Genomic DNA, 13,317 nt, shown 5'->3' with positions numbered 1-13,317 from the left:
ACTGTCAAGATTCCCAGTATCGCTATTGGCATTCAGCACTGAGCCGACAGGTCTCGAGTATCACTGAGGCGGTGAACAATTACTCATACTATCAACCAACCATATAATGTTCCGTAGAACATTAACTCAAAGTTTGTATACCCAAATAGGGACTGTTAACCTGATGACGGGTCACGAAGTAGCCCTGAAACGTCTTGACAAACAATAAACTTTGTCATCCATACAAAGGTTTTATGTCGCATCGACAAAAGCTGCTAATTCATATACGAAACGGAACACAATTTAAAAGACCTTTTTGAACACATTTCTTTTTGAATCATAAATTGAAATCATAAGCAAAAAAGAAGTTATACTTTCACAATTAGGGATTTTTTCAAAACAGAAAAATTAAAGTGCTTTTGCCAATATTTATACACAATTAATGAATCTCATATGAATCCTACACTTATCCTATATGAAATGGTTATGGAATCCTTTGAGGGACATTGTTGCATTATCGATTTGTCGCCCTAAAAAACAGGGATGTGCTAAAATTAACCCAAACGCGACATTTTGACGATTCGCATTATCACAATGTCCCTTATAGGATTCCGTACATTGTGGCATGAATTTAAAAACTATCAAAATGTAAGACACCGGTGGCGCGGCTCAGTGCACGGAAGGTAACACGAGTTGTCTCCCTCAGCCACAGAAGAACCAAGCTGTTCGGTTTGGGATGTTGTGATAGACTGATATAATAAAATGTGTATTTTACCTTTAATTGATGGAAATGTATGTGTAGCAGGGCAGGGAGCCATGCCACAAATGACGTCTTTGTCTTGGGGGTCAACGGGGGGTCTTGGGGGTCAACGACGTTGGTAATGAGGATGAGGTGAAATGGTGTTAAACGTCGCGTCCAAGATTGTTGTACTTACATAGCGATATGCATGTACGTGTGTGTGTGTGTGTGTGTGTGTGTGTGTGTGTGTGTGTGTGTGTGTGTGTGTGTGTGTGTGTGTGTGTGTGTGTGTGTGTGCGTGTGGCTGTTTGTACTAATCCGGACTGATACCGATTTTACAGTGCTAGCCCAGTTTAACATGAATACCTCACACAGACACAGTGTACTGACTCCGAGCCGACCAGTCCTTGCTGTAGTCCTTTAATGCCGAGCTCCAGGCAGGGAAACAACAAGTACATTCTTTTAACGTCTTTATGGTACGACGCGGCCTTGGATCGAATCACGGATCTGCCGCTCTCCGGGCGGACGCTCTACCAGTATAACCACGGAGGCGGTCTCGTAAAAAATTGGAATGAGTGGTTTGACACATGACCAAAACTGAATTCTCTGTACCCTCCTATTCGGCGCGTTTTGTTGGCGTGGAGTATTTAGCTGGACGTGAAGTCTTCGTATAGGTGACATCCTATATAATTACCCTGTCGTCATAACGACTGGGTCCATGGTTCGGATATCGCAAATTCGATGTCCAGTACACATGGTACATGTTTTCTACATATGTTTCACCAACCCATGCTCATCCTAAAAGGCTATTAACCGGATCGGGTGGTCAGGCTCGCTGACCTAGATGAGGATATCATCGTTTCAAAATTGCGTAGATCGATGCTCATTATGTCAATCACTGGTCTGTCTTGTCCAGACTCGATTACTTACAGACCGCCGTCATATAGCTGGAATATTACCGAGTGCGGCGTTAAACAACAAACAAACAATCAAACAAACAAACAAACACGGATGGGTTTATAATTTATCAGTGTTATATTATTGTACGTCCCGAAGGTAATTTATTTATACAACCGTCTACAACCGGCGTCACTTCGACCTTTTGTTTCTTCTCGTATTAAGCTGAGACTGCGTAATATACTGAACCCGGACCTTTGGCGGGTGAAGCAACGAACGTTTCCAATTAAAGTTTTCTGCAGAACCCTTCCCATAATCAAAACCAGAGTCCATTTGACGATTCCGCGCATATCAAAAGCATGGGTAATATGAAACGTCAACGCCAGAGAATAACCAGTCTCGATTATCCGACGAAACAGATTCCATTGGGCGTAAAAGGCAAAGTTGCATGCCTCTCGTCAATGTAGTTAATGCATGTGTTTCACACAGATAGTGACCATGCAGCAGCATATGTTTTAAAGACAAGCTTATCAAAGGTTATCAAGTTAAGTACAGAACGTATACAAGGTATTATTCGTAAGTTCTAACTCGTAATTCCGTGGTCTATTGGAAGGTCAGTACCTGGATCCACGGCCGCATTATGCCAAAGGATGTTAAAATATGGTACTTTTTGTTACCTTGCCTGTTCAAAATTATGAACACAACAGTGTTATATATCTGAACATATACCCTGTTAAATGACATGGTTAACCTATGGCATGTTGTTTTAGCAGAGAATTAGTTATTGTAATGAGTTTTGTCAATTTGTGAGGAATGTTAAATCTTAATGTTATGCCACAGAAGATGCAAATACTTTTTTGTATTTTACATGAGAATGTGGGGTTTGGTGTTTTCAAAGGACAAGTTAGTATTAGAGTCTACTCTGACACACGAGATCTGCCGAACTCATGAAATGACCAATGATAATTCTATATGAATGAAATGATACAGAATCCTAATTAATCAGATGTCAAAGACAATTTTGGATTTCATCACTTGAGTTTTCGGGACTTAAGACATTTAAAAAAACAGGTTGAATTTAGAACATTTCAGGAAGCGATATATCTCATTTGAACGTGTGCAACCTTTCGACCCTAACTGATTTTCAAAGATGGTGATTCAAACCCGGGTAAGAAAATATCTTGCTTCACAAACTTGCGCAGAGTTGGATGAACTCTTTATGTTAAAACTGTTCAACTCATTTTAGCAGCAGTTCTGTACTTGTTAGAAGTCAAACACAATTACAAATGGCTACTTGTCAGATATTTGTACGTCTAATAATTTTGATGTCATTATTTCAATATTTCAATATGTTCAGTGGTAAAATCCAGTATCCGGCCAGCCTACTTCGTCGTTTAAACAATATATTAGTTAGGTGTTTTTTTTATAACAACAGATACAAACATTTGCGTGCTACGATACAGTGAGAGCCTTGTGTAAATCATACAGTAAATTAATGTCTCACCTTGGTAACACAAACAGGATTCAGTGTTTTCCTTTTCATATGTGAAATCCAGTAACACAAACCAGCACCGCCTCTGCAGCGCAGGGATCTTATAACCTGCTTGGGCCACCTTTGATTTACTTCGGTGGCGAAGCTGTCGAGAGACCAAGGCTGGTGATTCAACGTATTGCGTTGTTGATATATGGGTGTTGCGTTGTGTTTAACTGATAGTATGGGGAAACAGGCGCGTCAGTGGGTGCCATGCAGACGTAAATCTGTACATATGGACTTACATGTAAAACCATTACCACCAAGAAGAATTGTTTGTTGTCCAGGATGTCATTAAACAAGAATAAAGTAATAATTAAAAACGTGAAAAAAGTTCACGGTTTTATTACTATCAGGTAACTGCATCTATAGACGACACTATAAAGGATAAAAAACCAGGTACACTGACAATTATCACTGATTAATTAAATCAGAGCAAATATACAAGCTGATTAGCTAAGCAATTGTACAACAATAACTGTAAGAGAATAGCCAAATCAACACCTTGACAAGATAATTGGCAGGATTCATAGACAGCCAATTAAGTCGGATGCGACCAATTATCACCTAAGAGTTAAGTAACCCAACACTCTAATGAGTGCATAACCCCGGCTGGGTTAAATAGCGGGCCCCTTCCTGAAATACGTATTTTGGACAATAAAATAGACGAAAACGCCTTCATAGAAAACTAGTTTTATAGACTGAAGTCTCAGTCACTGTGACTGGCCAAGGAAATTCTAGAATTCCTAAAAATACAAGGTACTTGACCAACGGAGTATCTAAACTCACAATCATTAACAATCGTTGTGAAACGTTGTCTCGGTGACTGTCAGTTCTGTGATACAGTTATAGCATGCTTTTAACACCAACTGTTATCACTCTGCCTCCACCGAATGAACGACAACTTAGCAGCCTTGTCTGTTTTTCAAGGTGATTCCCAGTTGTGACGAAGAAGAAGAAGAAGAAGATTTTATTAACGTCTCACTTGTATGCCACATTTTTGTTAAAACAAATTAAAAATATAGTTACATTAAAGTTGTATACAACCAATCGCACAGCGATTTATGAGAGACGGTACATTGTAAACAGGCACATAATAAAAAAAAACATAAGCAAAAGCTAAATATTAAAATATACATACATTAATATACAATACAATGTTTAAGACTCAATGATATAAAATATTCCTCCGGGTATATAAAATGTCATGGCAGGTTCTGGCACAGTAAAAGGTGAGGTCATCAGCTTTTAAATATCATTGGTAAAATGTTCACATCAATTCTAGAACTGATGATACAATATTGGAGGGACGTTATCAATTTGATAGATGAAGCACAAGCTTGTTGTAGGAATGAATTCTTTGGTAGGCATTACTTAGAAGTTGACGGATGACAATGTAGACACAGTTTATGGATAACAACTTCTTTAATACTGTAAAGGTGTAGGTCCTTATGCCGTTGTCAAGCAAGACTGAATGAGGCTGTTGCGGTTGCATTGAGTGTTTAAGAGGTCTCCTTCTGTCTAAGCAGTTTCAGCTGACCTGTCCCTCTTTGGGACTCATGTGTGTGAGTTTGGTATTCACATAATTTCTGTTTTCGTATTGATACGATTTTGTTTTTCGTATATTGATATAATTTCATTTATATCTTCGGCTGCTCTGTTTATATACGTTCGAGTAGCTGTCCATCTCTCAGAAATAGAGTTAGTTTGGCCTTCGCTATTGCATCTCTTGGCTTTAGCAGATCAATGACAGATAGCGTATTTGAATGAAGAACATGGTACAGAATATGTATAGTAGGTGGAGGATTGACAGTAACAACAATTGCATACGTGAGTGGGGTAACATGAGTAGGTAAGGTAATGACAACAAGAGGATAATACTATAACAACACTATGGACAGAGAACACATGAGGTGGAGGCCGAAACGTCGCCTTTTCAGTAATTAAAGAAGTTGTTATCTATACATTGTGTCTACTTTCCCAACTCGGATGGTAGACCGTTTTTCACCTTTTTTGCTTGACAACAGTATAAGGATCTATACCGAAACAGTGACACATCAGTGACTGAAAACTGTTAGAAATCCTTAGTTATAGCGCATGTTTTGAGTCTTATTCATCTTTGTTTCAATGTTCCAACCCAGACAGCTTGTGAAGAATGTTCGTAGAATACATTCAAGCACACCATTGTTGGTCGTAGGAGGGCGATACAATTTAATCGGGTCACCAGGCTCTGTGATTTGACGCTTCGCCTCTATGAGCGTACCGATGGCATTATTTTCTAATGTTTTAAGTCACAGGTTTACCTGGTCCAGACCTCGATTATTTACATGCCACCGTGAATTTACTGTCATCTACAATACAAAGAAACGGATCCTATTTGAAACCGGCACACCTGCTACCAATGCAGAATGCACGTGATAAGTGATTTAGACATTATATAAATCCAACTGAATAAATGGTTTTGAATATACGCGCTATTAAACAAGAGAAACATATTTCCAAGACCCACGTTAACACATTCCCGTCAGGAAACTGTCTTCTCAGCTGTGAAATGTGTCGACATATACATGTATGTGTGTGTCAATCAATGAGCAGATACGCACGAGAATAAACAGTTAACGGTAATGTTTCGCAATGGTTCACAACGAGGGTGTCGATTGTTTATGCTGTAAACTAATAAAACCTGTATTGTTAGAAACATTGCTGTTCAATAAACAAGTTCGGTTCTAAGTCTTCTGTGTGACAAAGACAGAAAATAAATAAACATAATATTCTAAAGAGGGTTTATTGTCCATGAGCGTCTGTTTTCAGGCCAGACAACTGAGCAATTGTTCAACCATCCTTCTTAAACTTGTGGCATCATCAGTTACGTCTTACCCCCGATACACGGCGACTGTGCACCAAAGGCACACAAGGTATATGTAGATGTTTATGTAGCAGGAACAATTGGTTTTCACAAAGCCCTCCGACCTGTGTCGAACCGAAATAAAATACATCTTCAGCAACCCATGCTTGCCGTAAATGGCGACTATGCTTGTAAATGCGACTAACGGGATCGGGTGGTCAGGCTCGCTGACTTGGTTGATGCATGTTATCGTATCCCAGATGCTCATGATGTCAATCACTGGATTGTCTGGTCCAGACTCGATTATTTACAGACAGCCGTCATATAGCTCGAATAACGCTGAGTTTGGCGTTGAACAACAAACAAAGAAAAATCACAGAAGTAAGACGAGTTCTATGGATGAACAACTTCTTTATTACAATTAGTGCGACGTTTCGGTGTAGATCCTAACACCTTTATCAACTTGCTTGTTAGGATCTACACCGAAACGTCGCACTAATTGTAATAAAGAAGTTGATCATCCATAGAACTCGTCTTACTTCATCACACCAACTTCTAAATGCCACTGAAAGAAGAAAAATCACAGAGCCGTCTATTTACGGGTACACCAGAACGCAAGCATCTTCAATTATGAAAATGAAGTGTGATTGTAATGAATGCTTTATGCTTTATGTCAAAATCGTATTTTCAAACTTAATGTAACGGTAGAGTGTGTGAGTGAGTTGGGTTTAACGCTGCTTTATCAGTATTCCAGTTATATCACGGCGTGTCCCCATGAAGTGGGAGTGACGTCCCAAGTGATGCAGGTCTAAGACGTTTACCACTTCGGTGAAATCCACGAGCACGGATATAGTGCTGACAATCCTAGAAACATAATCGGAGCGAACCGGGATTCGAACCCACAATCATAGGTTTCTGGCGTGCCCAAGGGACGCAACTCTGCACAGCGAATCGCGGCGCCTTAGACGACTGGGCCCCCCGTGCCCCGAACACTTCCACTTCCAGGTTTTAATAACCTGCATATTGCCGTGTGTTTCTACCTGGAGACACTCACTGTATAGAATGAACTTTCACATTTCATTGAGTGCAGCTGACTATTATTTCAGCATCAGTACAGGCGTGTCTTTGTGTTGGTCGAATGTCTTTTTGTACCATCCTCTACATACATATCACCTCTTCAAATCAAACTCTCAATAAAACGAAATCTAAGTTTATTCAACATCATACTGTACACTCTCAAACACAGAGTATGTGTTCAACAATGATAACCGTTTACGGTCAATTCTATTGTTAAAACAAAATACATCATCAGCCCTGTATCTATGATCAATATTTTCATATATTACAATCTTGCAAAGATTACACGCTGTGTGTGGACCAAATACACATTCATCCAGAGGCAAAGTGAAAACCTCAAAACAATGAAGTCTCCAAAACCCAACGTAATGAACATGCATGTCTATCGTTTGTTTAGTACGACAGATTCACATGATGGGTAAAATACACTTCTACTCTATACTTGTAAAATAGTAATATGTCAAAGTAGGCATGTGTCAACGGATATACATTGCAGAGATATTTTTCATTTGATTACATATCCAAATATATTTGGTTATGAATGAGCTTATGAACTAAGGGACAAAAAACATTATACCTCCCAGTTGATTTTATCATATGTTTGATTTGCAATTGAAGATATTTCAATTTAGGAATATTATTTCCAGACGAAAGGAACTGAACTGGAGCCAAGTTGGAACTCAAAGAATACTTTCTAAAATGCTTTTTTTTAAATATAAATTTATTTAAAACGTTTAGTAAATTTCATAACATTTTAGACATCTTATCTTTGAAAATCAATATATTTTCTTTTTTCGGGACAAATTTACAACATGTCAGTGTTCATTTTTTTTATCCCAGTCTTAACCAATTTTTTGTACTCAAAATTACCCAGCCACAGATTACTTTTACAAACAGTTGCAGAACGGATTGACATAATCAAATTTAACAACGGTTCCTTCAGGTTTTAATTAGATAAAAATAACCTCGGTGTACACACACGCACCCCCCCCCCCCCCCTCACCCCCCCCCCCCCCCCCCCCCCCCAGTTTATAATAAACTATATGTTTATATGTTCAAATAGTAGCAATATCTCAAGATTGTATAGTGTTCGTACTCACGCAGTGTTCGTAAAGGTAGTGAATTGACACGTAGTTGGGTTATACAGAACATATACATTGCGTTATATTAGCCACAAGAAGCTTAAGACGGAGAAAATAAACCTGCTATGTTAACTCAGCAACGTTTCATTTGACAAAAGGGACTATCATATTGTGTGCTCAAACTCAATTATTTACTAAGTTGATGGGTTTTTAAAAATTTGAATACACGTCATACATAAACCAACCACCTTAAGGATGGCGTTGGTTGAAGAATGTTCAAACGACGATATTTCGAAAATGAAACACGTGCTTTAGTTTAAAAATAGTAAAGTACTAAGCAATATGAAGAGTAAATATTCATATATTCAAAAGTTGTAATAATGGCATGCAGAAATAATAACTGTTTCCAAAAGGCCGATATGGTGGATTACTGAAAATGTCTACATTGCTTCGTATACAGGCAAACTTCGGAAACACAAAGAACGTGTACGTAACCTCAAAGCTGCTTGACCCAAACAATGGTAAACAATATGTTTTCATAACATGGGATGGCTTGGACAAAGGGTATCATATGGTCATTCTGCACGTTACCAATGGTTATCATGCTACAATGGTATTGTATGATGATACGGCATTCATATCGTACATAAACGTCCTTCGTTTATCACACATTAGTTGTTATCACAAAAGAGCATTCTCGATCAGACCTATTATTAAAAAATTATCGATGTGCAACCATGACATTACAATCATATTCACGAATATTCATTGTCAGATCAGCCATCTAATATTAGAATCGAGACGAAAGGGTTTCTTTACGTCTGCGAGACCTCAACGCTCTTTCACGTGACTTCCGGGAACGTAGGAGTCTGGATCGGTATTTGCGACCAACTGAAGAAGGATGACGGATCGGGCGAGGATTTTTCCTTCGTCTCCAATATCGTGGACGTGCATATCGCATGGGGTGTTTGCCCTTATACTTCGCCATTGGGTCGGGGGTTGGGCGTGGTCTCCGCCTTCTCTTTGGTTTGCTTTTAGGAGTTTTCTTTGGACGATTGCGATTGGGCTTCTTTCTGTTTGGCCTATGACGACCGTATCTCGGAGGGCGTACACGGCGTGGCGGAGAAGTTGGGCGGTTTGACTCCGTTACAGTCGCCGCTGTGGTTGGTTGAACGGCTTCTGTGCTCGATAATGTCATGTTTACCAGGATTGTGTCAGTAGAGTTCAATGCACCGTCTGATGTGTTCGAATATGTCAGATTTGTAGGAACCTCAGTAACAGTTTCATTAGCTATTACTGACTCTGTTTGATTTAAAGCATCAGTAATCAAAGTGGAAACGTTGGTAGAGACAGTAGAGTTATCAACAGAGCTGGCGTTTACATCTTGCATATCTTCACCTAGACTTCCATTTATACTAAAACTGCCATTTCCCAATACTTCACTTCCATTTACACTTGGATCAGGGAATGTGTTGTTACTTGATAACGTAACATTGGCCAATAGATCTGTGCTGTTCATGATCATTTCTGGAATAGTCTGGTTGGTACTCAGATCCGGTAGGGTACTGTTCCCCACTGATTCATTAACAGACCCTTGGTTATCTGGAAAGGTAAAGTTTCCATCCCCGCCAGTGATATTAGCACTCTGGGAATCAGTGTTGTTTGTGTCCACGGTGTCATTACTTCCAAGTACCTTGTCATCAGGTGTTGATGAAGTTGTTTGAGCACCACCAGCGATGGTTGTTTTGGGGGAGGTGGTCTCGGAATAAATATCTCCGTATTTTTCCAAGAAAGCTTTGATGTCAATAGGCACAGGAACTGTTGCTCCAGGTAGGAACTGATTCTGGTTTCCGTTTTGGAAGGGGAATTGGGGACCTCCTTGTCCGGGGAATTGGAAGGGAAACTGTTGTTGCTGATTGTACTGGTTATATTGAGCCTGAGTATTCTGTGCTGGAAGGTGAAGAATTGGGACCTTGCCACGGTAACTAACAGGGAAACATATAACTGGATTGTGGCGAGTAGGAACAGCTACAACTGAAAATTTGCCCGTATCACCTGAAGGAATAAGGAACAACTTGGGTTTTTCTTCGGGCAATTTCAAATCAGGGAATTTGTCTCTGTTGAAACACAATCGGTTACGTTTTTCTTCAATTCTGATAGGAGGATCGGTACCTTTCGGAATCTGATATACAGGTATTTGGGGTTGAGGACGACCTTGAGGCGGTATTTGATATGGTGGATATTGGGGGTATTGGGGGTAGCGTGGTCCGTATGGGTATGGAGGATACTGTGGATACTGTGGATACTGAGGGTTCGGTTGATACGGTGGGTATTGAGGGTATTGGGGATTGGGATATGGTGGGTATTGAGGATTTGGCTGAGGATAAGGAGGTACCTGGGGAGGTTGATTTCCGGGCTGCGGGGGAACCCGTGGCCCTCCTTGTGGATTGCCATAGGGATTGTAACGGTTATAAGTCTGGTATGGGTTATAGGGATTTTGTGGTCCATACGGCTGAGGTACAGGCGGAGTCGTAACCAAAGGAACAGATGTTATAGTAGCTGAATCGGTCGGTTGTCGTGCAGCCGGTTTAGTAGTTGTGGTAGTTGTGGTTGGAGGAATTGTTGTTTTTGGTGGTAGCGACGTTGTGTCTACAATGACGATATTTTGTGTTTGTGGAGCAGTAGTGTCATCCTTAACTAGGGGTTTAGTTACATCAACCGGCTTGAGAGTAAATGTCACAGATGTTGTCGCATCTACAGATGATGATGAACTTGCTTGGACTTTACTGCTCATAGATGCTCCTGCGCTGGGTCCCGTTACAACTGTGTGTCCTACTGAATCAATGCCAGGTGTCACGTCACCTTGTGATGATGATGTTGCTGTCGGCAGTTCAATACTAACACCAGCTGTATGTGAAGGCATTATGCTTCCAGTTACCCCTTGTGTTTCATCTGAACTGTGTCCTGGAACAGTGCCAGAAGGTGAAATACCCAAAGATGCTACATTTGTTCCATTGGCGTTGTCAACAACAGTTCCATTGACATCCATGGAATCAGTAGAGTCGTTCATGGAAACGGATCCATTCATGTCAGTGACGTGGGTTGCATTGGCCAAAACATCTAACCCCTTTATCGAATCAGAACCATCAGTGATATTCATAGATGCAGCCACTTCAACAGAAGGCAGACTGTCATTACTCATTGACGAGTTATTTGCCCAGTCTTTACCAAACGTGGCATTCGCCATACTCTCGAGGTGGTCTATGTTTGGTGGATTTGGAAAGGCTGATGCAAGGGATGCAAAATCCTGCATATCGGTAGCTGATGGGTCGAGCATGTCGGCGATGTAGGATGCGGATGCCACAGTGCCCGATGGCTGCAGCATATCTGAGGTGGCATTCGCGACATCTGTTCTGTTACCGGAAGGTGGATCACCTGGAACGAGTGAAGGAGAACTCAGTGGTCTGGTCGAACCATATATGTTTTACACATAGTTTGAATTATTTCGAATCAACATTAAAAGTGAGTGAGTGAGTTTGGTTTAACGCCTCTTTTAACAGTATTCCAGTTATATCGCGGCATGTCAGCTTCATGTGGGAGGAAAGCCCCAAGTGATGCAGGTCTCAGATGTTTACCACTTCGGTTAAACCCACGAGCACGGGTATGGTGCTGACAAACCTAGAAACATAATCAGGGCGAATCGGGATTCGAACCCACAATCCAGCATTAAAAGACCGAATGGGTAAAAGTGGAGTTGCAGTAATAACCAACACTACGTGAACCTGGAACACTCGAGCCAAATGTAGATAGCGTGTTTATTGTCTCATTTGGTAAATAAGAAAATGTACTTCGTGGATAACAATTCTGGTTTATTGCATATAACGCCTTTTCGATGTAGATTCTTACACCGTTATCAAGCTGAAGCGAAGTTGTTATCTATAAAGTTGCATGTTTTTCTTACTGGTCCACTACAGCTTGATAACGGTGTAAGAATCTGCTTCGAAACGGCGTTATATCCAATAAACCAGAAGTTGTCATCGATGAAGCTGTACGTTTTTCTTACTCATCTTGCCAACTTCAAGAATGCCAATCAAACAAATTTAGTTAAAGTTGGTGACGATCGTCATTTAAAACCACAGTCAACAATATTTACCAACAATTTCACGACGGCCAGCGAATAATGGTCAGTGATTAAAAGGAACAACGATGGACACATTGGGGACCATAGCAAGTCAAAAGGCCAAGTAACAACCCGAGCAATTTGTGTCAGTTCTTATAAACAAGCAGGACGACATCTGGTCCGTATTTCCAACAAATGTTGCGTCGTGTTTCTACAAGGACTATAGTGCTTACATATCCCTGGACAAACTGTATTTTAACATTGAAAGATTCATGCACAGAAGGAAATTAAATGAGTAGCATGATGTTTACTTGGATCTTCAAGTTAAAATGACATTTGGTAAAAGAAATATATTTTGTTCTACACTTGGTGCATATGTATTGAGTGAATGAGTGAGTGAGTTTGGGTTTAACGCCGCTTTTAACAGTATTCCAGTTATATCACGGCGTGTTAGCTTAATGTGGGAGGAAAGCTCGAAGTGATGCAGGTCTCAGACGTTTACTGCACGGGTATGGTGCTGATAAAACAAGAAACATAATCGTGTTGAACTGGGACTCGAACCCACAATCATAGGTTTCTGGCGCTTTAGACGACTGGGCCACCCGTGCCCCCCATATGTATTGATATATATATGTTTTTACAATATTTTGATTAACCTGCCAATTCACACACAAACACACATACAGTCAATTATTTACACCGTTGTTAGTACAGTTATTATACAGTAAACTACGGTTATAACGAACTCAAAGGGACCACTGATTTTAGTTCGATATAACCGTAGTTCGTTATATGTATATATACAGCATATATACAGCAAATGGCCGGGACCAAAACATGTTCGTTATATCCATCAGTTCGTTATAAGCGTGTTCGTTATAAACGTAGTTTACTGTATTACCTTCTTGATCGAACATAGTTTGGTTCCCCTAGATTACATATTTAAAATGATTAACAAGTTAGTCCTAGTTTTCCTAAGTGTCACTTTCAGCTTGTCTAGTTATCTGGTTAGTCACTTGTTAGTTGTATTAGTTTACATGTATCAGG

General features: G+C 40.2%; 1 protein-coding gene across 4 annotated transcripts in view; it reads right to left on the bottom strand.

Moving 5' to 3' along the window:
- The window catches only part of LOC124152291 (proteoglycan 4-like), a 31,201-nt gene that overhangs the window by 5,712 nt on the left and 12,172 nt on the right, over window positions 1-13,317 (bottom strand). For 2 of the 4 annotated variants that reach the window (XM_046525186.2, XM_046525187.2), the window contains one exon: window positions 8,364-11,585. In XM_046525186.2, the coding sequence (XP_046381142.2) occupies window positions 8,941-11,585 (2,645 nt within the window). In that variant the 3' untranslated portion in view covers window positions 8,364-8,940. Of the gene's footprint in view, window positions 1-8,363; window positions 11,586-13,317 lie in introns of those variants that run through there. The other 2 variants (XM_048392657.1, XM_048392656.1) reach the window with 2 other exon arrangements.

Source organism: Haliotis rufescens, unplaced genomic scaffold, assembly GCF_023055435.1.
Source record: "Haliotis rufescens isolate VD_foot unplaced genomic scaffold, xgHalRufe1.0.p SCAF_11, whole genome shotgun sequence".
NCBI lineage: Eukaryota > Metazoa > Mollusca > Gastropoda > Lepetellida > Haliotidae > Haliotis > Haliotis rufescens.
This window is presented reverse-complemented; position numbering and strand designations above follow the sequence as displayed.